The following is a 24627-nucleotide window of genomic DNA, read 5'->3' on the forward strand; positions in this document are numbered from 1 at the left end:
TAATTCAGAATTCAAAATTCGAAATTTTTTCTGTCAATTTTCTGTTTTCAATGTTCACAAGAAGTTGGAAATGGGAAACATCACAAGATGCAACACTTTAAAGACAAAAACAATTACAAAACAGTAATACTATTAGGGGAACAATTACATGCATACACATATGCGATTGTCCACAGGCTGACTCCATATATAAACAGCACATGTGGCTGTCAGATTATAGGCTACAAATAACAGCCGTTACATACGGAGATAATTCTGGGAATCAAAGTCCTTCCCACTCACAATAATCAACCCTAGAATCCCAATAACAAATATAGTTTTCTTGTATATATTAACTTAAGGTATATATATATATATGTATATATATATATATATCCAGAGGCTCAATAGTTAAGGTTACGTTGCTTTACTTTTATTATGTACAAGAATTTTGGACCACCAAATATTCCCCTTCCTCTTAATATATGAACCCTTCCTAGATCAGTATGTACCATTATCTTTGCTTTAACCTGTATGGCTTCACTTCCACAGATCCATCTGGCAACTGGAGTTCGAAGTCGAGGCGTTTTCCATGGTCATCTCTTGCTTGTTCAGCTGCTGGACAAACATGTTTCCTGCATTTGGGTACTCAGTTTCCTTGGATCCATCTTCTTGGCTGAGCTGAGAAGCAACAAACTTGTCGAGAACCCGCCAATCGGTCACCTGGTCCACTGCCTGTTCACCGCTGTTGCTTCCAAAGATCGAGTTCAAGTTCTGTTCATGGATCTGTTGAATGTTCTCCTCTTGTGTGAGTGATGAAAGCCCATAAGCAGCCATGGAGTTGCAGCTCATGGCAGGTGCAGTTTGGAGCAGCTTTGGGCTTTCTAAGAGAGGGAGCTGGAGGAAGTGGCCATGGGGGATTGAGTAGTGCAAATCGAGCTCTCTCTTGCAGGGATAGGAATGCTGGTAATTGTTGTTATTCAGATTGGGCTGAGGAGTTTGTCTTGGAGAGTCTAGATCTGCCATGAATGAGGCTTGATCATCGTACCAAATTGGCGAATCGTGCTCGCTCACTTTGCGCATGGTGGTTAGGCGCTTCTTGAACACTCGGCATACGACCCAGCCTTCTTCCTGCAAAACAACCGATCGAGTTGTTTTACAGTATTGACCGTCATCATCAAGTGCATGTTATCATAACTAAGTTAGAATTAGTAACACGACATTGATAATGTCAAATAACTTCCAAAATTCCTGTTAACAATACAAATCCATATAGAAGCCATTTTACCACTGTCGCACGAAAAATTCAGAGTTATGAGAAGAAAATTTTAAACCACAAGAAATTTTGAAAGATAACTAATTGCAACAGTTCACAGTAAAGCATAGAAAATTAATAAACGATTAGGGTGCTGAACAGCTAACCTATTCTCTCTCTCTCTCTCTCTCTCTGTGAAAAGTTAATTACTAGAGAATAAGTTTCCTACAGGTAAAAAAACTGAACTAAACAGGCTGCTAATTAATATGATAATTAGGATCTTCTAGCTAAGAGGATTTTAATTATAACTCAGTGAAAAAAGAATTATAAACTGGTCTGAGGTCTCCTATTTGCTTGCTTAATTTATTTCTTCCATTAGCTCCCCACATTCTATATTGTGAGGGGCATTAAATTAAAACTAAGTTGCTAAGTGATATTCAACAATAAACAATAATACTTGCCTGAGGAGTTCCATTTTCATCTGTCTCAAGTCGATACTCGTGCATGATCCAGTCTGACTTTTGTCCATTGGGGGCTCGACCCTTATAAAATACTAGGGTTTTTCGCATGCCTATCAGATCATGCTTAGAATAAATCGCCTTGTCTCTTCCCGTGGCCTTCCAAAACCCTGCAGCTGTGGCTCTATTTGTGCGAGTACCAGTTGGATACTTCTTGTCTTTATGGCTAAAGAAGTACCATTCATTCTGCTCTTCTGTCCCTATTCTGCATAATTCTGTTCAAAATCACCCAAAATTAATTACTCACTTCAGAAAACCATAATGCAGTTCCAAGTAAAGAACATGCAAATTAAGGTGATACTGATCGAATGTGTTTAGTATAGATACCTTGGAGATCCCATGGCTCAATCTTGTAGAGATCGATATCTTTAATAACATCTAGGTCGATCCTTCTGCAAGTCACCTTTCTCCTAAGGTAGTAGTCAACAAGTTCTTCATCGGTGGGATGGAATCGAAAACCAGGAGGAACATGTGAAAATGTATTCATATTGTAGTACTACCACCCACAAACCAAAACCTGCAATTCATGATAGGGATTTGTTAGTTAAGTTAGAGCATGAATTGATCTTTTAATTTGATGTCATCAACTGAAAAGTAGCTACTGAAAATTGTAAAAAGAGAAAAATATGAAACAACTTCGTCTCTTTGATGGTTAGGTTAGAAATTCATTAGCCTAAGTAAATGTCAGTAAAGAAGGGAAAACCTAAAAAGAATATGATGCAGGTTCAAAAGGAGAACAAGCTGAAACAATTATGAATTACTGGAAATTAAATAGCTTTATATAATTTCATGAATGGAATGTCAGACATCTTTGGGGAGAGCTATTGCATGCCCTAGAAAATTTTTATTCATCGTCTTCTTATTCTTATTCTTCTTCTTCCTTTCTAGTTCATACAGTCTAGAGTTTGATTCACCAAAAGAAGGATTATTAAGTCGAAACAGACAAAATAAAAAATGAAAAAGCCTTCCTTTCACTTCCCAAGAGTAATGGAAATGCATATCTGACCATTTATTATTCCTCAGCCTTGAATTAAACCTATCAAATCTCTGAACTTGAGATTTTTCTTTCTTTCTTTCTTCCTTCAGAGATACAAATCTTTGCAATCAAGACCCTGTCATGCAGCGTCTTCATTCGGTTTAATAGAAACTGAAACTAAAAAATAGACATGGATACCATATATAAGAACCATATCCCCATGCTCAACTATAATTTCTTTTTTTTTTTTTGTGCTGAAATTCTATATTTTCTTAATGATTGTACTCTGGTAAATGTTTTTCTCCATATGAGCGAGAAACATGCTTTCTTCTCTAATTTGTCTCCAATCATATCCTTGCAACAAAGAAAAATAACAGATTAATAGTCTGATGAATTAAGGGAAAATGTAAATGAGTCAAATTAATGTGAAATGTGATTGTAATGAAACAAATGAGTTGATTCAAGGCAAAGAGTTTAGTTGTTGCACTGAATGAACTATTTTTTTCCAGGATTTTTTTTTTGGGGGGGGCTGATACCGAGGAAGTTAACTCTGTATGAACTGGTTTACAGACATTAATCCCCTCCCGTTCCAATACCATTCAAAGAAAATGAAGATGTGCACTACTTTTTTCATGTAAAATTTAAGAAGTGTCTTATAATTTAGCTGGAATAATGCCCCGAGAAAGATGATTATGATATGGCGTAAACAACAAGAAGAAATTATCAAGCATTTTAAATCTCAAGTCTTGAAGTAGCATAAGATTAAGAGGAAGGTACACACTTGCACCTCAAAGTCATCATAATTCTAAAAAGCAAGGAAAAGGGAAATATTTACTTGAATAGCAGTAACACGTGAGATTAATTAATTGTCAACAAATTGCAATAGTGGCTAAGTAATAACTAAAAATTTATCTGTCGTTTTTGTTTGCTTATTTGATAATACGTAGCGTTGTAGGCAGGTAGCTAGGGTTCACAAAATGATCGATGTGTTTATGCAGTGAACAACATCTACATGTAGACAAGCAAAAAAAAGTCTCTCTCTCTCTCTCTCTCTCTCTCTCTCTCATATAATCAATCAGCTCAAACAAAAGAAAGAAAGAAAGAAAGAAAGAAAGAAAAACAGTTAAATAAACCATAATCACTGATGCCATTGAATTAATGAATTCCCCCAATATTATTGGATGCCTATGTACGATTTATGAAGGAATATTAGAGGGCAAACAAAAGTCTTAATTGTTCTGTATCTCCACTAGGATTCGTAAAGTAATTTTAACAGATCTTAATCAAATAAATAGATATTTATCCACACACAAACATCTTAGCCCTCGACATGATAATGAGTAATTGAATGAATGTAATCATGAAAATTTAAATGGCCCAAAACTTGTGGCTCTTAAAATAAATCGACTAATAATAATAATAATAATAATAATAATAATAATAATAATAATGGAAATCATGGTAGATATTAGTAGCATATATATACAATCAAAACTAGAAATAAGTAGAACTAACAATGGCTATTTACAGAGAGAGATCATCATATTAACTTTACCAATGATAAGATTTAAGTAGGATTTGTGTCAAAGCAAAGTAGAAGGAGTGAATGAATGATAAAAAAGGAAGGAAACAAAATGTAAAAGGCAATAACAAAATGTTTGTGAAGCAAGCCCAACAACACAAAAGAGAGAAAAGCTTGTGTAATTTGCTAAACACAAAATTAAAACTCTTCAGATCATATAAGCAAAATCAAACTAATTGCAGTACTCCATCCCACCATCTAATCAAGAAGAGAGAGAGAGAGCTCACTAGCTAGTGCAGTAGATGGATCGAGCAAGGAACTAATACTTGTGGTTTAAATTGGGATAAGCGAACAGACGGATCTGGGTAGAGTCAAAATGCTCTTTCAAAGAGGAGAACCTTTTTTGGGCAATGGAAGGAAGGAAGGTAGGGTTTGTGTGGCTGCTAAATCAGACAAAAGAAGGAAGCAAAAGGGGAAAAGAACAAAGAACAATATTTTCCTCGGGAATTGAACCTCTCCAAAAACGATGATCGGTCGTCTCAAAGTCTTTTGTCGAGTTGTCGGATCGGATCCCGAGAATTTAAGGCGCAAATAAAAAAGGAAAGGCTGAGGAATGGAAGAATGGAGAAGAGACGGGGTTATATAAACACCAAATGGGGGGAGAGAGAGAGAGAGAGAGAGAGAGAGAGAGAGAGGGAAGAGGGTAATGATGAGAGATTATTAATTATAGCGGTGTGTAGTGCTGGCAGGAGGGAGGAGCTAAGATTAGATATCTTGATCACATATATATACATATATATGTGCTTTCACTGTCTCTCATTATTGGAGTGGGCTAAATTGCTGGGAAAGTATTTAATTTTCCGGGCGGGATAAAAGGTGGCGATAAAATTGGCAGAGAGAGAGAGAGAAGCTGCAGCGTGGGGGCAACTGCTAACTCTTTACCACCAGCCACTGATGGAGACCCTCTTTTACACAGAGAATGTTCCAATCTTTTATTTTCTTTCCTTTCTCATGTCAGTGTAAGTCCATTTCACATGAGAGAGAGAGAGAGAGAGAGAGAGGGAGAAGAAGAGGGGGTAAACGTCGGACGTCCGATGAACTAACGGCTCAGACCAATCAGAAAGCTTTGAATGTTCCCCCACAACCAAATGAAATTATTTATAAAAAATTTCAAGAACCACCAATTATAGTTGTGATACTCTTTTAAGTGATAAAATGATTGATCGATGCTATTAAATATTAACAAATGCATGCTTAGATAATATATATGTATTTATTATATCTTATTTTTAATAATTAAATAGTTTTATTGGTTGATTTAAATGATTTAAAACACGATGCATGTATTTATCATCAACTAAAAAAAAAATTAATTGTTAGTTAAAAATAAAATATAATAAATTCACATTATCTGAAAATAAGAAACATCTATAATTACTATTTAACTATTGCATTAATAAAGGTAATGTTTGACATTACCCTTTTCGCATAAAATAATTAATGGCATGTCTAATAATATTTATATAATTATAAGTCATTATAGTGAAAATCTTTTACTTATAAACATATCAATATTAATAATTAGAATCATTCTCGCATGAGATAAAAAATATAACATTATTTTACATTAATAAAGTTATGCATATACTAATGGTCTCTATTTTACACCAAAAAAATAAAATAAAATAAAATAAAAAATAACCTCATAACATCATTCAATCATTATTGATCATCTTAATAGGATTTTTTTTTCCTTAAAAAAATATCTATTAAACTTAAAAAAGGGGCAATTTTGGTTGTGACGTAATGGAACAGTGGCTTCTCCAAATGGGGCAATGTGGGCCCGAACAGGCCCAGCAAGCCAGTCCCTACCATTTCTTGCTCATTACTGTAATCAATTTCGGGACCATTCAATTCATTCATATATATATTTTTTATTTTATATATTATATATGCTTTGACTTTGGTGATCCATCGCTCGGATGTTGCGGGCCAACAGTGGTCCGGCAACAACATGTGTACCAAATTATCCCATTTTACTTGTTTGTATTTTTTATTTTATATTTTTTTTATAAAAATTAAAGGATAATAAATTTTCAATATGAACAGTACGTTGAGTCTCCGGCCACCAATTATGTTAAAGTTTAATGGGGGGTCAATTTGGATTTTGCTTTTATTTACGTAATTAATAAAATTGAAATTTAATGATAATATTTATTATTAATACATTAGCGAGAAGAATTTTTTTCCAACACTTTTAACTCTAATAAATGTCAATTAATTAGACTAGTTAGTGGCTTAATTAGCACTTGAATTTGCTTGTATTTGTTTACTTTACAAATTAATTGTTTCATCTTAATTAATTGTAGTTGTCAAGCACAAATACCTTTTTTATTTTGCCTAATCTATTATTGTATATTAATAAGGATGACATCATTGAACGGACCGGTAAGTTTTGCTCGTGACGGATACGTTTCCTCGCCACCACCGACTGTCATGATGGTGCAAACATATTCTACAGTTCTCCCCGTATTGTTATACAAATTCAACTCGGTTCTAACGGGGCTCCAGTTCCAGTTCCAGCTCCAAATGCCTTCCGTTCCATAAAGCAAGGGTGTTATCGTAAATTTAATCCCGTTACGTCCATCGACCGCACAGGTGGCTTTCACTGGTTGGTTTTGGAATATAACTGAATTTTCGACCACGGGTCCCGCAAGCAAGACCCGAGTGAGACACCTCGCCAAATGGGAGAGGAGCCGCGTAAGCCGGGGAGGGTGGCGGCTTGGGGGAGCCGAGTGGAGAGTGGGGCCCAGTCGGGGGAAGAAAGGAATGATGACCTGGGCTCTGGATCTGGCGGCTCTGGCGGTCCGGCGTGGGCTAGCCACCATGATTGGGCTCCCAACTTGGCTGAGTTGTTGTGTTTGGGGGTCCCATCTGGGCCTGGCTTGGCCGGTTCAGTGCCAATGAAGCTCAAGAGCACGTGCTATTAACAACCGTGAGCGTGCTCATTGACCACCCTATTTGCCAGTGATTGCCTGCGGACACTTCCACGGTAAATGTGATGGTACAATTCATGCTGAGGTTAATCAAGGCAGGCTCACTAATCATCATTACCGTCACTGTCACTTTGATTACCTATTGTTGTTGTTGAAAACACCTGAGCGCTTAATTTAACTGAAAACACCCTATGGGGCCCATTCATAATTACATTTACACACTAATTACTAATTAATCATATAATTTTGATTTATTTATGCACAGGAGGAATAATGATGTATTTAAATAACAAGTTTGTATGATGTATTTAAATAACAAGTTTGTAGGAATGACGTATCGATTAGGTATTTTTATATTTTTAAAATTAATATTCTTGTACGATTTCTTGTCGTTCGTGCCTTCAATTTTAGTAAAGAAGATAAATGCTAGATGAGTCTTTGCCCTTTATTTAAATTAAATATTAAATTCATAAGATATTGATATTAATCCTAACATATTATTTACCTTCCACTTAAATTTTACTCTTGAGATGATATTTTGGTAACCTTCTTTCTTAGTCTTTGCATTCTTTTCTTTATATCAATATTTATTCAGTAATATATTTAATCTTTTTCTCTATATTTTCATCATCGCTACATCTGGCAACAACGGATGTGATATCCACCGTACGCGCCCGCCGCGTAGAGAATCAGAAAGAGAATCTGGTGTGGGGCGTCCCTATTGGTGCATAAATCCCGCCTACGTACAAGTAGTAATACTTGAAAGCAAAGAATTTACCAAAACAAAAAAAAGAAAACAATTTTAAAAGGCCAAAGCGAAAGAACAATTGAAAAATAGAAGCCAAAATGCGATGTGGGATGTGGGGTCGAGATCAAAATCGCGTGGGCCCAACTTTTGCCAATGATGACGATAGCGAAGGGCGCATCATCGTCTCCGCGGGAAAGTTTCCGGTGCGCGCCGGAGCACCGGAAGGTTGTGATGTATCGGCATATGAGTGGTTGATTTGATTTCTGCCTCGACTCGACAAATGGGCGTGCGGCTCGTCTAATACACTCGGGGCCCCACAATACATTTCATTCCCCCACGATGTTTCCGCCGCATCATTACTTCTCGATTGCCCTGCACCCTACCCTCTACTGTATTTGGAGAATTTCTTAACCTAAATATATTAGGTATAATAATTATCCATAAATCAAGTATATCAAATAAGTGTGTATATATATATATATGTAAATTTGTTTATAAAAAAATTTTAATTCTAGTAGAAGAGAATATTATTATAACTAAGTCATCATCTTGGGTCATGTTGGTTTTGAGAAGGGAATAGTTGCTATCTGAATATTTAATTAGCTGGGCAAAGATAAAATGATATTATTATATTTTTTATTATAAAAATGAGAATTTTTGGTAAACATATATACGTATACATACATAAGTATATATATAAATATTATATATATGAGAAGGGGTAGTTGGGGAAGAGAAAGTACAGAAATATCAAGGACTGTAGAATGTATGTATGTAGCAGTGAAGAGTATTTAGTACTCAAGGCAAAGGTATGAATAAGTGTAGGCCATCTATATATAGAGAGAGAGAGAGAGAGCGAGAGAGAGAATGGAGATATTTTGTGCATAGCTCAATCATTCTGTATCCTTGTATTAGCACAAAAAAGTTAAAAAAAAAAAGAAAAAAGAAAAAGAAAAGAGTAGGACAGACTATATATGATAGTCTGTCCTACTCTTATAATTAAGGAACTACGAGAAACGACCAATGTACTAAGCCAAGCCAGAGAATATAAAATCATTTTATGGAAGGCATCACCTTAATTAGCTTGAATAAAATTAAAATGCCAATTTAATTAATTAGCAGTATTTTGGTTGTGTTGCCAACTTAATTAGATAGTACATAAAAAAAATACGTTAATTACCTTTTGAGTTGGCAAATTAATTAATATGTTACTTTCGAAGCAGGAATATTTGCATTGCATGTGATCCTTATGCTGTTGGGATTAATGTACTTCGAACAAAAGCATGATTAGTTGCTCAGTTTGACGATCATTTTTCAACGCCCAATTCCCCTGCCTGCCTCTTCCCGCCCCCAACATATATAATTGCTTTTTAACTTTAATCATCATGACCCTTAATTAATGAAGCGCCACTAATTTGTAATTAACCATGCATGCTTCACTTAACTCTCCTCTTCTCGAGTTACTCTTGGGCTGGTTAGGCTTACTCAAAATTTTTGACATCATATCCTCTTGTCATATTTAAACATGCAAGTTAAATGATATTTTAATAAAAAATTTAATTGATAAAGTGCTTTTAAGATGACCTGACGATAATATTTTTATAATCATAACTCTTATATTTTTTGGGTCATTTAATTTTAAATCTTTTTAACGTATAATAAAGCTTGTCATATCTTTATAAAAAAAAAAAATTGTATAGAAATTATATATATTTATATATGATTTCCCATTTGTGATTTGTTACCCAAAAATTGGTCTTCATAAATATTGGTCACTTCTAAAGGCCTAATCTAAGTGCATTTCACCATCAAATTCAAATGGTATGTCTCTTAAATTCAGATAATATTAAACATGGCCTAGTTTCGAGCTAATTAATTATCAATTGGTCAAGATAAATTACATTGGTCACTAGATATAATAATATTCTTTTCATATTCTAAAACATTATACGAAGTTGCCATGGTGAATTAATAAAGAAAATTGAGAATTATAGAGATGGTCGTCAATTACGTACAGCTAAAAACACCCTTTTTCCCAATTAAAGCTTGTCAACAGAATGAATCATTGAGGTCTTTTGTGAGCACACGTATGTGCATCTAGAATTCTATCAAAGACAAGAAGAGACTAATGACCCTACTTAAGATTACTTCTAATTAAGCATTTGCAATAATTTTGGTTATAGTGTGTTCGTTGCAGTTTTCACCTTTTGAGGGCAAAAAATAAAATAAAATAAAATAAAATAAAAACAACAAGTCACACCTAAAATCAAATTATTGTGCTAAGCAGTGGAAATTATATGATTGCATTTTGGTTTACAAGTCCCATTCAGAATAATGGTAACAATTATGGCTATGATATACTATATATGAATGGGAAATGAGAACAAATAATGGGAAAAACAATGGAAAATTAAATGATTAGGACACCATTTGCAATTGAAATCATCTTTCTCTGTGTTAGCTATATATATGTTATTATGTTATGTGATATTGGTGACGGTTAATTAATCAAGCCTTTATTGTAAATTTTTCAACTGAGTTAACTCTATGGTCGTCGTGTCACAAGTGATAGTTTGATCTGTAAAGTTGACTACATATATAAATTTTAGTTTTATTTTTTTTATATTCATTTAAATAATTTATTAAAACATTAAATGACTTTTACACTTAAATAGAGACTACATAACGTAATCTTTGAGAAAAAGAATTGGTAAGCACATAATAAAAAGGTAAAATTATTGTACCAATTGAGAGTGGTGGAATGTTAATAATGGTTAAATCAATGTCAAGGTGGTTAATATATATATACAAGGCAAGCTCAGTTCTTCCCTTGTCGATATGCATGGTCCTGTATCTAATGGGCCGATTCACACGATGTGAGAACATTGGTCCAATTCAATTTGGGTTCGGCCATGTTAAATTTAGCCCACCCTAAGAACTATACGCGACTCTTTTATATGTAAAGTATTTTTGTGGGTGGGTTTTTCAAAGTTATTTAGGCATCTACACGTAAAATTTGACGCCTTTTATGAAAGGCTTATTAGATTGTATTTTTCTATAGAGAGAATATATTAATATATCTTGAATTTAGGGGTTAATTTTAATTTTTTTTTCAATTCAATAAGCGTGTGTCTCAATTTACGTGACAGTTGATATAATTATTAGACATGTTAGTAAAATGAAGTTGTTTCTAGATCCTATAATGAATCTGCTAATCTAAATTCACTCATAGATCTATAAATGAATCGGGTCAAACCAGTTCAGATCCGACCTAATGAGTAGACCCAACAACTTAATGGGTCAATCCACATTCTTACCTAAAATCACCTAAGGTTTGCTTCATCAATGCACCATTACTGCCATCTTCCTTATTCATCATCGTCAGTTGCCTCTTCTACCTTTCTCTTCATCTAATCGTTACTGGCCACTCCATCTTCCTCACGATCATCACCGACAGCTTTAATCATCGATTTGCTCCCATTAGCGGCAACCACAGAGATTGCTGATCGGAACAAGAAAAAGAAATAAAGAAGATTGGAGGTCGAACGATTCAACCAGTCGAGAAGATTACACTATGGCTGATGACGCAACAACCACGGTCACGACAATGCAATGGCCACGATCATCGAAACATTGCCATGGCCAGATCCACGATTTCCATGTTGCCTCATGTTTGTCAGCGACACTGTCTTCATTGATTTCCTTTGGTCTTCATCATCTCCATGGCAAACCCACGAGGAGAAGGTGGCCTCATCTACAGTGTGCGAGTCCCACTACTAGCTGGTCAAGTCACAAAAACCATGACTTTGACCCATGACGGAGAAGATAACAAAGTACACAAGCTTGGCCAATTTCTAACAAAATCAACAATGCTAACGCCAACCCACGCTCGTCGACGACATGAATGGCGGTGATGTAAACGATTGCTGGCCACAACTTTAGCCATGGCTAGTTAGACGGCGTCATTGGACACGTTAACACACCACATTAGTCGCCAAATAAAGTGGGGTACACATTTGCTAGATTAAGGATACAATTGAAACATAACTGAAAATTTGATAATCAAATTAAAACAAAAATCAAAATTGAATAAAATTAAGAATTGACTCTAAATTTAGAATATCTTTATTTAAAATTAATTTAAATTAAGAATATATTAGTGTATTCCACCTGGGTGAAAATGTCATTTACCCTTACAACTCAAAACTATGGGCTAATCGTACCCACAATCTCTCTCTATCATCGATCATATGTTTATTGGTTCATGAAGTTAAGTAACAATGGCTTCCTACCTACGTAGACCGGTTAATTTATTCTACAACCCAGAGTGGAACATCACCCCGGTGGCCGGCAACCACTCATCGCCTTTCAGGAATTTTCTGACGGTGAACTCCTCCGCTTCCCTAGAGCCTTTCATCACTCTATACCCCGGCCATCCCACTCTCCCACCAGTCGCCGAACCAATCCCTCTGTTGTTAAACTCTCTGTAATCAACCGTTCTCGCATCAGAACGATTTTCCCATTCCAGCCACCCGCTCGGATCAATCGGAATATCCAGATCGTTCTTAATGTACACTGTCCGAGCGTACGGCTTCCACGGACGGCCCAAGTAGATCTTGTACGAGTCCACCACCGACTGCAGCTCCGGCGCCGCCATCACGTGGCAGCTCTGGAAGACGAGACCGGTCGTGGCCTCGGCCGAGTCCCGTGACGAAGCGGCGATGACGGCTTCGTTTCCCGGCGGTTTTCGCACGTATATGTTGCAGCGTTGGAAGATGGCGGTGGCGTTGCCGAAGACAAAGTCGACTGTGCCGTAGATATCGCAATCCCGATAGAATTGGTCGCCCTGCTTGGCGTAGAGGGTGTCTTGGTATCCCTCGAAGCTGCAGCGGTAGAAGGCGGCTTGGTCGGAGTTTACCGTGATAGCCGGAGCCTGCCCTCTTGACGGGCCAGCGGTGTTCTGGAATGTAATGTCGCGTCCTACGAATCCATCGGCGACCACCACTGTAAATTCAACAAGAAATTAGAAAATTATACCACTGAAAATCCTTGAATTAATTAGGAATAATACATTATTATTATGCATATTATATCTCAATTAACAAAAGGAAAAGAATGAGATATTTTATGTGTGCATATATTATATATAGATTATATATAAACATGAAATTTCAATACATTGATTTTCTTGAATAACAGGAATAGGAGTTCAAATTCCTATGATCCAAACTTATATACAAAACATGTTACTAATGGAGGAATTAATTCTATGTAATTGAGTATTTTTAATGGGTCCAAATTAATCTTAATTATTTAAAATGAAAGTAAGTATAAAAATAAGGTATAATTATAAGTATCATTTAAAAATTTATCATAACTAATTTGTAAATAAGTTAAATAAGCCCCATTTACGTACCTTTCTAATTCTAAAAAGAAAGATAATTAATTATGTAAACTTACATACATTCTTAATTGGTGTTTAATTTAATAAAGATCTACTTAAGATACAGATTTACATTATAATCTCACTATTAAATTTTGCTAACAGCCTTCTAAAACGCATTTAAGACTTGCATTTTGTTTTTGCAGATTTTCCTAACCCCATTTTTTCCTTCTAAACAATTCTATGTTTTTTTTTTGGCTGAATTAATGAAGCAAAAGTGAGCGAGTTTGTTCTTAGAATACTTTTCCTTTATCATGAACATTTGAACCTCAAATAGGTATGGACTTGATCAGAAGAGTTTGAATAAATTTATGTAAGGAAGTCATGAATTGAATATTTCGACAAATCTTGAATAGATTTTTGTCACAAGCGAGTTTGAGTTTGAGTTCGTGTTGGTGAGAAAGGTAGAAAAGAGAGGCCATACCAACAGTGGAAGCGTTCCATGTCCTGTATATTCCTTCCATGGTGCAGTGGCTACCAGTGATAATGGTGTTTCCTATGCCGTCTCCCAGCAACATCACATTCTTCATATCGTCACTAACGACAAGATACTCCTCATAAATCCCTGCTTTTATGTAAATCACAAACTTTTCATCGTCATTTTCCCTTTTTACCGACGCTTCCAGAGCCTCTTTTATGGTTTCAAAGTTTCCAGACCCGTCTTGCGCCACCACCACGTCCGGTTCGCCCGGCGGCTCGGCCGCTTCCGCCTGAAGCCGCCGCCGTCTCGGGCCCGATTCTCGATTCTCGGGTTCGAAGAATGGGCCTGGCAAATTGAAGCTTATTACCAACGGAAGAATTAGTAACAAAAGCTTCATCGTCGCTGAAGAATCCACCTCTGTCTGCGTTTGTCTTGGTTAATTAATATTACACTACAATATGGGTAGTGATTTATAAGCAGTGGCCTACTGATCCCGGTTCATAAATTAACACAAGCAGTGTAATTATGCAGTAAATATGCGTTCTTAATTTGTTTCGTTTTCGTTACCAAGGGACTCTTCAATGGATGTGCCTAATTAAACAGTAATCTCTCAAATTAATTAATTAATTAAATTAACACTGTGAGTTTTGTTTTGATGAAACACATCCATAATTAATCTATTAATACCTTTGTAAACTTTTGTAACCCTTCCCATCTAGCCATAAATGTTTTCAATTTTACTAGTTTCATCAGTTTTCTTGGCACTTGGTGTCTTTCAATTCATAACCTTATAAATATACGGGTAGAGCAAATACCCAACAAGAGAGAGCAATCTAAAATTTATGAGGCACGGTTTCACGTTCGTCATCACCCAGAGTTTTGCAATGCATTTAAGCTAGGTGAAAAATCTATACTATTTTCATCCAAAAAGAAAAAAAAAAAAACATTTCACAGTATTACATTCAGTTTCTTTATTTAATCAGAATCTCCATAAATAAAAATTTATTTCATCATCATGTGTGCATGCTGCACTAATTTTATGCAAATCTTTTTTAATTCCCAGTGTGTAATCTTTTAGTACGATATATAGAAAGATCAAGTAGATGTGTTTCAATTGATTTTTATTGAATCGATCTAAATAAGTTATCCTTTGACTGGACAGAGGAAAAAGAATCCCTGGTAATTAAATTGTAACAATCAAAACAATATGTTCAATAAATTAAATTCGCCTATGGATATATAATACTTTCAAACACATGACTTGAATAATCACAGACCAGCCGTGAACGGCACGCCGGTGGCCGGCAACCACGTCCTGCCAGCAATCAAGTTCGTGACAGTGAACTGTGATGCAACGGTTGCGCTTCTTATAACATGATAACCTTTCCAATTCACCCTGTTCCTCGTTGAGGATGAGGGCCCGCAGTTCCCGTACTCTCCATAGTACAAAGTATCTTGAGCAAAATTCGTATTTAGCCATGGCGACCACCCTTCTGGACTGATCACGCTTCCGAGGTAGGTTTTCATGAAAACCGTCCGGGAATATTGCTGCCAAGGCCGGCCCAAGAATGTTTTAAACGATCGGACCACCCGGTTGAGCTCCGGCGTGGCCATGACACGTGAGTTTTGGATCGATATGCCGGTGTTCTGGAAAGGGTCGCCGCGGCCTTGGGCCGTTATGGTGTTGGCTTGGCCAAGCAAGGGTTTGCGAACGTAGATCATGCAGTTCTGGAAAACAACGGCTGCGTTGCCGAAGATGAAGTCGATGGTGCCGAAGATGTAACAAGTTTTGAAGAACTGGCGCTGGGCGTGGACGAAGAGGGTGTCTTGGTAGCCTTCGAAGCCACAGGCGTAGAAGACGGAGAGGTCGGAGGCTGATCGGAGAGCCACCGCCTGGCCATTCTGAGGGCCGGCGGTGTTTCGGAATGTGATCCCACGGGCATAGAATCCAACGCCGTCAACTCCTGAAGACATGTTTCTAGATAATTAATTTGCCATTTTTTTTTTACAAATTCTAAAGCATCATTAAAAGACACATAATTCTAGTAAATATTCATAACTATTACTTGGCAATTTTAATTTATTAACATTACAAAAGAAGTCCTCGTCAGAGAGTAAGGAGTGGAGGAGGTAATTAACAATTATTTTTGTAGGTTAAGCAACTGAGAAGATGTATACGTTAGATATTGTAATAATTAAGGAAGGTTAAGGTTGTGAAAATAATATAATAAATTTATACAAGGCATTAATTGGTATATGCGATAACTTCAGAATGGAGGAGGACCCACAACCACAATGTGTCTTGTTGCTTCAGAAATGTCCTTTCCCTCATGCTTTATTGTTGAAATTGCTTAGAGAAACGTTTAGCTCCCCAAGAGTATGTATATATATATAATGATGTATAATGATGGGGTTATCTAACTTAATGATACACATACAAAATTATCGTACCCAGTTTCTAAAATATTTTGGTATTAACATAAAGATGGGGTTATCTATCAACGAAACCAAAAACACAAAATTGTGTTAGTTTTGAACTTCTTTATTCTTTTGCCTTTTGGCCAAAGTTCAAAAACTGCCTTTTGTCTTCTTTAATGAATGTTAAAGAGTCAAAGAGAAGCAAAGGAGCCAGCAGAGAGAGAGAGAGAGAGAGAGCTCACCAACCGTGGCAGAGCCGTAGGTGGTGAAGCCGGCGGTCGAGCTTCGGCTGCCGGTGATAATGGTGTACCTCAACCCATCGCCGACCAGCGTGATCTGATTCATGTCCTTACTGATCTCAATATTCTCCCCATAAATCCCCCTTTTCACGTACACTGTTATCCTCCCGCTCCCTCTCCTCCTCGCCACCGCATAGTTTATCGCCGCCTGGATGGACCGGAAATTCCCCGACCCATCTTTCGCCACAACAACGTTCGCCCTCGAAGCCAAAGACGAAGACTGCAACAACTTTCTTTCACCCTCCGGCAACCACCTCGGAAACCCTAATTCTTCCTTCTCCTCCGTCCGGTCGAGCAAAACCGCATTGATCGCCAGGCTATTGCTGATCAGCTCCGACACATTGTTCGACAGAATCGGAGCTATGAACTTGGAAACATTTAGCTGAACCGAACCTGATTGGCAGACTTGCAGATTCGTCAACGCGGCGCTGAGCCATGTTTGCGCATCGAAATCGGTACAACCAATGCCGTTCTTCTTCTTCAGGCCGTCTATGGTTTGGTTGAGCTGAAAAATCGTGTTGTAGAGAAGTTTTTGGCAGTCTGTCCACGCCGCCTTCTGGTGCTTGCTCCGGCAGCTTTGCCCTATTTTCCTGCCGTGAGCCACAGCGTGAAGGGCCCGCTCCAAGGCCACCTGCACCGCCATGGTTCGGAACTCGGCCCGCTGTTTTGGAGCAGCCCGGCGGTGGCTGCCCATTAAGATCTTGCATGGCTCTGGGTGAGGCGTGGTGCTGCACCAGTAGTTGAAATCGTATGGATTGTCATCCGCTAGGGTCTGAGAGAAATACAAGGAAGAGAAAATGATAGAGAATGTTAACCCTAACCCTACCTTCATTGTGATGATTGATTGTACTCTTTCAATTTCTTTCTTGTTATGAACCTTCGAGGCCTTGGGGATCTGTTCTTGTGAATGTTCTTCCTTTTATACAATGATGAAGATGGACTTTTTCAAGTATCCCGGCCGACAGTTGGCTTGTTTGAAAAATGAAGATGAAACAGATCAATCAAACAATTGAAATTAAAGATAACTAAGCGTGCGTACGTAGCTATTCAACCAATTGTTTATACTTTATGGGTTAAATACACGACCTTACCTTTCCAAGCCGGTGTTAGTTCTTGAAACAAATTGGCGTGAAGCTTAAATTAATTAATCAATTAAACTATGACATTTGTGCACGAATTTAACGCTAGTAGTTCAACTATATACAATAACTTTTGGATTACTAGAAGTTGATCTTCTTAAGGAAAAGAACAGGCCGCTATGAGTTGAATATTATATCAGAATTAACTAACAGTTTACAGGGGCAACATATTCGAGTTTCCGTACGTAAGATGTGGCCTATATTCTGACTTTATATATATATACGATGAAGTAAAAGGCAAGATTGTGCCTGATGAAACAGCCATTATTCCTGGATAGTGCATGTGCTTACTTGCTGGTTTGTTGATGAAGCAAACCCATGCTGTCAATATATATATACATATATACGCGTAATGCCAACTGCAAAACATTCAAGATCGATGGATGGATGGATCGAGCACTTAGATTGTGCTTGAATCAAGCTCGAAAGGTCTCAGAAATTACTCAATCATATATCATCAACTTTGAGTTTGATAATTAATGAGCCCTTTAATTTATTGAAATTCGTACCATATCTATAAGTAAAAATTGGATCATATTGTTGTGGAACGAATAATGCGTTGTACATCAAGCCAAATTCTATTAGTTAGAGATGTCAACCACCTAAGGAACCCAAGCAGTCATTTGTACATAATTTATCAAGAGTACATATTTATTATTATTTATATATTTTAAAATTTTAACCAACAAAAAGTTACAATAATTCATAACTATAAATTCAGAAAATTTATTTATATATTCTTATTAATCAAATCCAGGGTCCCTGCCTTTCGGACCCTCGGCCCAAGGCCCCAGGCCATACCTAGGGCTGCAATATCTTGCAAGACATTTGTATACGTGATGTGCCAAACAGAACAAAATGGGTTCAAACGAGCCCAGGGGCGGATGTAGATGGACGACTCAGGCTGGGCTATATTAATATTAGTTGGGGTTATGGGCCTTTACATATATCTATATATAATAAATATATATATTATTTACCTGGGGCTGGCACGGGCTGAAGCCCGTGCCAGCCCCCCCTACATCCGCCCCTGAACGAGCCCCAACCCAAGACAAGTTTAAACTTTAAAGGTCTAAAAAGTTGTACAAAAGTCTAAAGGGAAGAAGCCCAAAAAAGGCTTGGGCAAGAGATCCTCAAGAGACCCTTTGATATGTTTGCTTTTAGAGCTAAAAACAGAGGACTCTTCGAAAGAGACTTTTGAGTCTTTCGGAGACTCCTCCAAATTATGTTTCGCTAGAAACACGTCAAGTTACCTTAGAATTCTTCATCTTAAATGTCAAAATAAATGATGGTAATCTCAATCTTGAAAGAAATGAGGGTTCTGTTATTTGTCAACTTTTACTTTTATAAATTATAAATGAAAGATGGCCATACCTCTAGGTATGTCAAAAACTCTATAAAACTTTTTCATTTACAAACTAAACTAATTTAAGTATTGAAGTGTTCATATAAAAGACACATTAGGTCCTTTTAACTATCTTTTGTCTTATAAACACTTGAAGGACTGAAAACTATTCTCAAGTATAATTATTATTAGGTTTAATACAATTTTTAGTCCCTGGACTAATCAAATAAATGACTTTAAGGATATCAACTAAATTGTGTTCACTATTTATCTCTAAATAAAATAATTTTATACACTTTTAGTTCCTACCTTAACGATCGTTAAAAGAGGCGTTAAATTCACCTCGTCAACACTGTCACATCACCACACACACACACACATATATATATATATATACATACACACCTAGCCATGGCCACCATCGACAGCTATGGCAATAAGAGAGAGAGGGGGGCATATTCGCCCACTCGACCTGGCTCAATTGGAGATGCTAAGGAGTGTCGCCGTGAAAATCGCGGCAGCCCACTTGACCCGGTCCAAGCCGCTGCTTCGTCAAGAGACGGTGAGCTATATGCTGGACGCGGACTCGCATGGGTTCAGCATGCGGAAGTGGTGGCTGGGGTAGATGACATGGTGAAGTGGGTGAACGACACATGGTGCTAGTGCACGCCTTGGTGGTGATGCTGGTGTGGTACCCGGCTGGACTTGATCATCCCCGCCCTGGCATTCTAGGTGTTCGTGGTGGGAGCGTGGAATTACAGGTTTTGGGAGAGGAAGCTACCGACCTAGTTCAATCCGAAGCTGTTGATGGCGGAGGCCATTGATAGGGACAATCTGAAGGACGAGTTCAATAAGATGTCGAGCGGGAGCGAGAACGAAGTTATGAAAGCGAGGTACGACAAGCTGAGGAACATCGGGGGGCGTCTGCAGATGGTGTTGGGGACATTGCAACGGAGGGAGAGAATGTGCAAGCGCTAGTGACCTGGAGGGACTCGAGGGCGATCGCCATATTTGTGGGGCTGTGCTTGTTGGTGGCGCTACTACTGTACATGGTGCCGTCGAAGATGGTGGCCGAGGCGTCTAGGTTTTATTAAGTAATATTAATATTAATATATTATATTTAGTAGAGGTAATTTTGTTGGCCAATCACATACTTAGCATTCAAGCTTAGGTGTTATTAATTTAATCACTCACACCTCACCCAACAAGCTTAGTGTTCTAATTTGTGGGACTGATTAATAATGACTAATTAATTAATGGAGAAGATTGAAAGTAATATTGCCTAGTAAATCTGACTTACGTGGCGTGCTGATGAGGCAAATTTAATATTTCTTTTAACAGTCGTTAACATAGAGACTAAAAGTGTATAAAAGTATTTTGTTCAATGATAAATAGTAATTACAATTTAATTGATATTTTTAAAGTCATTTTTTTGATTAGTTCAAGAACTAAAAAATGTATTAAATCTTATTATTATTATTGAATTTTGGCAAGAACAACATCATTTTATGGAACCGATACAAATAGGATCATTGATTGATCAGGTTTTGCTGAGCCCTATGGGCTCTTGCCAAGTTGAATTTACTTTCTAATTAATTAATGACTTGCTTTAGGGTGCCCAAAACTGGGCCCAAGAATGCTGATTCTGGGTCAGCAGAGGGCATATATAGTTGTTGTTTAATGATTCTTGAAATGCTCAAAGAAAATATTATTTAGATAATATGATTATTAAAAAAGCAAGTTAATAGTTAAGATAAAATAAGTATACGGTACACCTGATCTTAAGTATTAATAATTGCATTAATACTATTTTTAATCGACAATAATTAGTATTGCTCATTTAAAAAATTTAAATGACATTGTCATATTGGAATAATTAAATTATGATAAATCATGGGAAATACAATAAGTACTTCCTCGTACAAATTTGCATTGTTTTTTTGTTCTGTTTGTCCCGATCGAGCACATTCCGATCCATTATTCCTTGTAAATTTTTGGTCCCAAAAATTGCCAGCCATCATTTACAAATCAAACCTGTGAATAATCTAAACAAAATCAAGTTTAATGTATAACTCAAACAAAGAGAAGAAGGACAAAATGAAGAAGAAGAAGAAGAAGAAGAAGGATAAGGAGAAAGAAGAACAAGGCTACAATGAGCCACACACTAAATTAGGGTTTAGTAATAAAACAACAGAATATATATACAACAATATATAAAAGAGGAAAATTAAAAGCTTATGATGAAATACTAATTACGTTAACAAAACCAAGGCATCAAGAACAATACTTATAATTGCACCGTACGTCATCATAGGCCAACAGTGAAAGGCACGCCGGTGGCCGGCAGCCACGTCCGGCCGGCAATAAAATTCCCGACGGTAAACCTTGCCGCCTCTCTCGGATTTGCTATCCGGTGATAACCGGGCCATTTCACCCTCCAACGAGCCGACGATCCAGGACCAAAGTTTCCATACTCGCCATAATACACTGTCCCAATCGCAAAATTCGTGTTTTCCCACTCCAACCATCCCGCGGGATGCACCAAACTATCAAGAAAAGTCTTGATATACACGGTTCTCGAATACTGCCGCCACGGTCGACCCAAGTAAGTTCTGAATGAGGGGAGCACCGGTTTCAGGTCCCGTGCCGCCATGACCCGCGAGTTGTGTATTGAAATGCCGGTATTTTGGTTTGGATCGCTCCGGCCTTGAGCTGTGATCACGTTGACCTGGCCGGGCATCGGCCGCCTTACGTAGATCATGCAGTTTTGGAAGACAACGGCGGCGTTGCCAAAGATGATGTCGATGGTGCCGTAGATGTAGCATTGCTTGTAGAATTGGCGCTGTGAGTGGACGAAGAGGGTGTCTTGGTAGCCCATGATGCCGCAGCGGTAGAAGACGGATTGGTCGGAGCCGGACCGGAGCGCCACCGCTTGGTATTTATTTGGGCCGGCGGTGTTTCGGAATGTGATGTCCCGGGCTATGAATCCGTTGCCCATAATCCCTAGAAATTATTTATATATATGATTTGAGAGCATACTTAAAAAATCACTGCATTATAATTATCTTATTAGTACTTTTTGCAAAATATATACTCTCTTTTGTGTGTGTTTTTTTACCAATAATAAAATAAAAAATGAGAAAAGCAAAGCAGAAACAAATTTCAACTTAATTATTGATTTTGAAGCATATATGCATGAGCTTATTTAACTCACCAACGGTTGCTGAATTGAAAGAAGTAGTGCCGGCGCCTACACTCCGGCTGCCGGTGATAATCGTCTTCCTAATCCCATCTCCGACCAACATTATGTTACTCATCTCCGCTCCAATCTCAATATTCTCCCCGTAAATCCCACTTTTCACGTAAACAACAAACCTCCGGCCGCCGCTCCTTCTCGCCGCCGCAGCAACAGCCTGTCGAATGGTCCGAAAATGGCCACTCCCGTCTTGCGCCACCACAAGATTGGCTCGCTTCGGCGACGCCAATGTCTGCAACAACTCCCTATCGTGGCCGGAAACCCAACTCGGAAACCCATCAGCGTACTTTCTGTGTAGGAACAAAGTATAAGAAATTAAATTAAAAAATATTCTCTGAATTTTTATGTAGAAATTGTCAACGCTAACAACCCTTCTTAAATCCAAATTAAATAGAAAAAACTTAGAATTGATTCAATTTTAAATCATTTAAGGTAACTTAAAATAATAAATTCCAATGAATTTGGATTGTTATCACCACCTTTTAGGCTCCGGCTTCCCCTCGTAATTAACGGCCAAAGCGTCGCTGATCAACTCGGAGACGTTCTTCGACATCAACGGCGACAAGAAATCCAAGACGCCTTGCTCCACCGCGCTAGCGCGGCAAGTTTCGAGATCTGTGAGCGCGGTGCTTAGCCAAGTCTGAGCGTCGAACTGAGTACACTCAGTTTCAGGCTTAAGGGTTTGGTTAAGCTGGAGAACAATGTGATCGTAAAGCCTCAAGCAATCGCCCACCGCCGCCATCTCTTGCTCGCTCCGGCAGCTAGGCTTCATCTTCCTCGCTTCCGTCCATGCATCGACAGCCTGCGCCAGCGAGATTTCCACCATTAATCTTTCAAACTCTGTGCTGTTTCTGGGAACAGAGTGGGCGGGACTGTTGGTTATGTAGTACTTGCAGGGTTCTGGAAATGGGGTTCGGTGGCACCAGCGGTGAATGTCGTCGTCGGCGGTGCCATCATCTGAGAGAGCTGGGGTGATCAGAATGGCGGTGCAGGACAAGAAAAGTGCTAGTAGTAGTAGCTGCAGCAGCTTTCTTGCCATGGAGTCGTCCTCAATCTCTGTGCATGAGTTAGGGTTTAATAGGTAATTAATTATAGTGAAAGGGGAATCATAATTCCCAGATTGGCTGAGAGATGAGAGATCTAGACAGAGATGAAGTCGTATTAAGCGAGTGGATATTGAAAATCATCCAAAGTCTGAAGAAACAATAATTAATGAAGCTGTAATTAATTAAGTTGGCCAGATTCAAAGCCACATTAATTGGTAATAGCTAAATAGAGCTGGAGGTAACATGGGGTTTCAGAATAACATCGTTAGCTAGAGAGATTTTCAGCTTCTGTCCCTTCACGATTTAACGTTACGCATCACAACCCTAGCTAAACCAACCATTAATTAATTTAATCGTCAGAATTTAGCATTTAATGCCTTTTACCAAATATAATTTTTATCTGAAACTGGCATTGGGAATGGTGATATAATATATGCTTGATTATATATAAATTAAGGATCATGCTAGATGTACAACAAATTTGTACATCTTGAGCTACATCAAGGGGTATAAAGACTAAAATACCCTGCGCCTCACATGCGCCTCATGCGCTTCTATGCGCCTCATAAGGGGTTTTTTTGTCATTGATACATCTTTATGTAGCCCAAAGTGTACACAAAGATGTACCAATAGCATTATCCATAAATTAATAACCTTAATAATGAAATTTGTAGCTCTTCTTTCTCGCCACCAACAAGGAGTGTTGACCAGCACTCGTCTGCATTTCACCCACCGGATGCTTAATTTGCCACGTGCCTACATGTGCAAGCATCAATTTAAATCTTGCCATGCCATTTCTTTTTTGTTTTATTCAATGTCTTTGATATATATATTCTCATTATAACCCTGAATTTATAAGTAGCCTAGATTATCAAGTACCCTGTTAGCACGAAATATATAAGCATAAGGTTTAATTATTTTACATGTTAATAAAATAAGTACATATATATAATTAATAAATTTAGGTAGCGTTGTTAAAATAAGTAATATAAGATTGTATTAAAATAAAATTAGAATGTTTTCCGTACCAAAATATATAACTATTTAGATAATGATAAAAAATATTGCAAGATTTTTATCAAACTGTTTGTTAAAATTTTTAGAATGCATTAAAGGATATATAGATCATTTTTTTTTTATATGTAAGGTTCAAGATAAATTTATTTAAAGGGAGAGAGATAAATCAGATAAATTTATCTAGACAATTTCAAATAAAAAGTTAAGTGACTTTTTTTCAAGGATTATCAAATAAATTTAATAAATACA

At 37.5% G+C, this 24627-nt stretch overlaps 4 protein-coding genes across 5 annotated transcripts; all 4 read right to left on the reverse strand.

Moving 5' to 3' along the window:
* Window positions 1-113: 113 nt before the first annotated feature.
* On the reverse strand, window positions 114-4987 carry LOC127796479 (NAC domain-containing protein 7-like). Its single transcript, XM_052328639.1, has 4 exons — window positions 4538-4987; window positions 2080-2269; window positions 1696-1967; window positions 114-1110 (listed from the first exon to the last, which is right to left on the reverse strand). The coding sequence occupies exons 2-4, from the start codon at window positions 2237-2239 to the stop codon at window positions 520-522; spliced, it is 1023 nt and encodes a 340-aa protein (XP_052184599.1). The 5' UTR covers window positions 2240-2269; window positions 4538-4987; the 3' UTR covers window positions 114-519.
* Window positions 4988-12309: 7322 nt separating this feature from the next.
* On the reverse strand, window positions 12310-14255 carry LOC127794344 (pectinesterase-like). The gene is made up of 2 exons (XM_052325367.1): window positions 13862-14255; window positions 12310-12998 (listed from the first exon to the last, which is right to left on the reverse strand). The coding sequence occupies exons 1-2, from the start codon at window positions 14253-14255 to the stop codon at window positions 12310-12312; spliced, it is 1083 nt and encodes a 360-aa protein (XP_052181327.1).
* Window positions 14256-14972: 717 nt separating this feature from the next.
* LOC127798402 (probable pectinesterase/pectinesterase inhibitor 33) lies at window positions 14973-17516 on the reverse strand. Of its 2 annotated transcripts, XM_052331951.1 has the most exons (3): window positions 17402-17448; window positions 16519-17303; window positions 14973-15822 (listed from the first exon to the last, which is right to left on the reverse strand). In XM_052331951.1, exons 2-3 carry the CDS (start codon window positions 17267-17269, stop codon window positions 15128-15130), a joined length of 1446 nt encoding a protein of 481 aa, XP_052187911.1. In that variant the 5' UTR covers window positions 17270-17303; window positions 17402-17448; the 3' UTR covers window positions 14973-15127. The 2 variants fall into 2 exon arrangements, with proteins under 2 accessions (XP_052187911.1, XP_052187900.1); XM_052331940.1 differs by having other exon boundaries at window positions 16519-17516.
* Window positions 17517-21234: 3718 nt separating this feature from the next.
* Window positions 21235-23354, reverse strand: LOC127794350 (pectinesterase 2-like). Its single transcript, XM_052325377.1, has 3 exons — window positions 22795-23354; window positions 22274-22605; window positions 21235-22062 (listed from the first exon to the last, which is right to left on the reverse strand). Exons 1-3 carry the CDS (start codon window positions 23352-23354, stop codon window positions 21368-21370), a joined length of 1587 nt encoding a protein of 528 aa, XP_052181337.1. The 3' UTR covers window positions 21235-21367.
* Window positions 23355-24627: the final 1273 nt, after the last annotated feature.

Source organism: Diospyros lotus, chromosome 1 (genome assembly GCF_014633365.1).
Source record: "Diospyros lotus cultivar Yz01 chromosome 1, ASM1463336v1, whole genome shotgun sequence".
NCBI classification, from domain to species: domain Eukaryota; kingdom Viridiplantae; phylum Streptophyta; class Magnoliopsida; order Ericales; family Ebenaceae; genus Diospyros; species Diospyros lotus.

What these genes read in the sequence shown, in the direction of transcription:
- LOC127796479 (XM_052328639.1), bottom strand. Translation starts at nt 2,239, where the DNA reads ATGAATACATTTTCACATGTTCCTCCTGGTTTTCGATTCCATCCCACC. An exon ending in TGAGCCATGGGATCTCCAAG is followed by an intron (nt 1,968 to 2,079) that starts GTATCTATACTA and finishes GATTTTGAACAG; the next exon opens with AATTATGCAGAATAGGGACA. An exon ending in ATGAAAATGGAACTCCTCAG is followed by an intron (nt 1,111 to 1,695) that starts GCAAGTATTATT and finishes GTTGTTTTGCAG; the next exon opens with GAAGAAGGCTGGGTCGTATG.
- LOC127794344 (XM_052325367.1), bottom strand. Translation starts at nt 14,255, where the DNA reads ATGAAGCTTTTGTTACTAATTCTTCCGTTGGTAATAAGCTTCAATTTG. An exon ending in ATGGAACGCTTCCACTGTTG is followed by an intron (nt 12,999 to 13,861) that starts GTATGGCCTCTC and finishes TTGAATTTACAG; the next exon opens with TGGTGGTCGCCGATGGATTC.
- LOC127798402 (XM_052331940.1), bottom strand. Translation starts at nt 17,407, where the DNA reads ATGAAGGTAGGGTTAGGGTTAACATTCTCTATCATTTTCTCTTCCTTG. An exon ending in CTACGGCTCTGCCACGGTTG is followed by an intron (nt 15,823 to 16,518) that starts GTGAGCTCTCTC and finishes ACATGTCTTCAG; the next exon opens with GAGTTGACGGCGTTGGATTC.
- LOC127794350 (XM_052325377.1), bottom strand. Translation starts at nt 23,354, where the DNA reads ATGGCAAGAAAGCTGCTGCAGCTACTACTACTAGCACTTTTCTTGTCC. An exon ending in GGGAAGCCGGAGCCTAAAAG is followed by an intron (nt 22,606 to 22,794) that starts GTGGTGATAACA and finishes GTTCCTACACAG; the next exon opens with AAAGTACGCTGATGGGTTTC. An exon ending in TTTCAATTCAGCAACCGTTG is followed by an intron (nt 22,063 to 22,273) that starts GTGAGTTAAATA and finishes AATAATTTCTAG; the next exon opens with GGATTATGGGCAACGGATTC.